The sequence below is a fragment of the Physeter macrocephalus genome, unplaced genomic scaffold (assembly GCF_002837175.3).
Source record: "Physeter macrocephalus isolate SW-GA unplaced genomic scaffold, ASM283717v5 random_1021, whole genome shotgun sequence".
Lineage (NCBI taxonomy): Eukaryota > Metazoa > Chordata > Mammalia > Artiodactyla > Physeteridae > Physeter > Physeter macrocephalus.
In genome coordinates this window covers 5,916-8,670 of record NW_021146441.1, presented here as the reverse complement: position 1 = coordinate 8,670, position 2,755 = coordinate 5,916, and the positions used below count along the sequence as shown (strand labels likewise).

Sequence of the window (2,755 nt, the reverse complement as noted above, 5' to 3'; positions counted from 1 at the left end):
CGCCCCCCCCCGCCCCCCCCCCCCCCGCCGCCGCCGCCATCGGGCCGGCGCTCCGCGCAGGGCTGACGCTGTCGCAGGCGCGGTCGGCGGCGCCTCGCGGCTTCCGTCCCGGCGGCCGCCCGAAGCCCTCTACGGTGGCTCACGAGGAGCCGCAGGCGGTGCGCGGGAGACCACGTGACCGAGGGGCGGGCCTGCGCAGCCCGGGGAGGGCGGGCACACGACCAAAGGGCGGGGCTCCAGAGAGTGACGGCGCGGCCTGCAGACGACGACTGCGGGGGCGCGGCCTGCAGACGACGACTGCGGGGGCGCGGCTGAGGGCGGCACGTGACCCCGCGGGGCGGAGCTGGCGCTACAATTGGGGGCAGGCGGCAGGGAAAATGCTCAGGCGCGGGGAGGTGGTCCTTGCTGTATCTGAGGCCGCTGAGGTATTTAGACTTTCCAATAAATACTTTCCGGGTATGCCGGCGGCTCGGGGTCCCGGGGCAGCTTTCCCACTCGGGCGCTCGGCATCAGCGCTCGCCCCGACGCCCGAGACCCAAACACGCCGCTCTTCTCTCGTAAGTGGTTCGTGTGGAAGCGCGGAGACACGCCCGCCAGCGGGGCGCGCACGGCAGGGACGCACGCGGCTCCGAGTCCGGCGGCCCGACAACGTGGGCCGGACGCGCTCCCGGCCCAGAGGGGTCCTGGGAGGGGCCGCTCCACGCGCTGTGTTCCCCTCCCCGCCCGGGGCAGAGACAAAGCAGGTACAGAAAAGAAACACACTGTTTATTGTTCATCTGAAATATCACATGCATTTTTTTAAAAATTAAAACTCTTTATTTAAACGTTTCGATAGCATCTTACCAATTTGGTGGCAGCGAAAGAAGCTCTACCAATGACAAATATTTTGAAAAGCATTTACAAAAATACATTGCACAAAGTCCTATCTCTCATCTTTAAAAATAAATTAATATTCAAAATATTTCCACCCCATCTCCCAAATTTAGTTTTATATAGGAAATTTTGATTTATATATGTATCCTGTAATATATGAAACATCTGTATACACTTTACCCAACTTAACTGCATAGGCATTAGTTTCAGTTCTAACAAGAGTGAAAAAAATGCTAGTTATGTAGTTTTTGTATATCTGAGGACTGTTGTGCAATATACATAAAACTCTTCAGAAAACCAGTCAGCACCATCATTTTATCTTTTTCTGAAAATACAACATTTATGGTACACCAAAAGACTGTCTTAACCCAATAAAACTTAAATAATTTTTAAGGTCAAACATCTGTAACACTTTAAGTGCCTTGCAGATATCTCATTTATAAAGTCTGCTCAGTAAAATAGTCTAAATATTAAATACTAATTATAACCAAAGCAAGTCTCACAGGAATTGAAAGAGAATGGCCAACAGCTGTAATTAAAAGGCAAATCCCAACCAGAGCCAGTACAAAGTGCTGCTGTAAGAAAACCTAATCACCAAATGTCCTGGTTTCATGAATTTGCCACACGGGACAATCTCCTTTAATAACCATCAGTGGAATAAAAGCATAAGCCCCTGAAAGACCTAGAGCATGTTAGTGTTTGCTTCTCCAGAAAAATTCAACACAAAACCTGAACATATCCAAAAGATTGGATTTCTTGGTTCCTATTCGTAGTGTGAAGTAAAACTGTGGGGAAAATCTAATGGGATGAGCCCAGTGGAGACCTGAGAACTCTATTTACATGTTTGTGTAGATCCAGACCATCCCCTTTCGAAGCAGACCCACTTCAACCTGCAAAGGGAAACTCTCCAGGGTTCCTGAACGGATGTTCACACGCCAAGACCTGACGGAAAATCATTCTCAGATGTGGGAGCAAACTAGGCAGGAGAACCCGTGTTCATTACTTCCCCACCTGGTGACTTGAAAGAACTACTGGTGCCGAAGAGAGGAGAATCTCACCCTAAAGAAAGGGAGTTCAGAACTCTGAACTTTGGTGACACTGTTCTTCCCTGAAAGAAACGTGTGCTGGGTTGAACACACATCTGCCCCAGAAGGTCCTTTAAAAGGGCCTGTGAAGGCCGCTGTCGGGGCTTCACGAACACTCCAAACCTTTTCACTTCCTTTGCTTTGTTCCTGATGTCAAGCAAATACAAAGAATTTCATGTTCAAAAACAAATCCCCCAGGCCAAAAGTAAGTGTCTTTCTGAACCATACATTCAAATGAATTTCCACAGAGACCACCTGTAGCTAGCGGGTCTCTGAGCCCAAGCAGTCAACATGCAGTGTTTCCTGTGGACAGAACAGCAAGCTGGGTGTCAGCATTTATCGCTTCCACGCCTGTCCTGCTGGCAGTCAGTGCGTTTATTTCAGGGGTGACATTATCCTGCTCTCTGTATGCCCATGTCCATGAAGGATTCCAGTGTTCCAGGCTGTCCCAGTATATACAAAATGTACAAGAACAGTGAGTAGTCTCTTTACTTGATGGGCTCGCCATGAACTCTGAACCGGTAAAGACATGTGTATTCGGGATGGCCCCAGTTAGAAAAAATCCGAAGTTCCACTATTTGGAAAGCTCTTTCTGGTCTTTTCTGCAATTGAGGAGGGGGAAAAAAAGAAAACAAAACACACATTTCATATTACTACCACCAAGCCCAATCACTTCCCCAGGTAAGAGATTTGAGATTAAACAGCCAAGTTGGAGATTAAGCTTTTTTTTTTTTTTTGCGGCACGCGGGCCTCTCACTGTTGTGGCCTCTCCCGTTGCGGAGCACAGGCTCCGGACG

General features: G+C 49.5%; 2 protein-coding genes across 2 annotated transcripts in view; both read right to left on the bottom strand.

Moving 5' to 3' along the window:
* The window catches only part of GET4 (guided entry of tail-anchored proteins factor 4), a 15,830-nt gene extending 15,775 nt beyond the window's left edge, over window positions 1–55 (bottom strand). The window contains exon 1 of the mRNA XM_055083435.1: window positions 31–55. Coding sequence (XP_054939410.1) covers window positions 31–40 — 10 coding nt within the window. The 5' untranslated portion in view covers window positions 41–55. The remainder of the gene's footprint in view (window positions 1–30) is intronic.
* Window positions 56–755: 700 nt separating this feature from the next.
* The window catches only part of LOC114485358 (SUN domain-containing protein 1-like), a gene marked incomplete at its 5' end in the record, with an annotated part of 6,922 nt that continues 4,922 nt past the window's right edge, over window positions 756–2,755 (bottom strand). Inside the window, one exon of the mRNA XM_028486662.2 lies at window positions 756–2,560. Within this exon, the coding sequence (XP_028342463.1) occupies window positions 2,447–2,560 (114 nt within the window). The remainder of the gene's footprint in view (window positions 2,561–2,755) is intronic.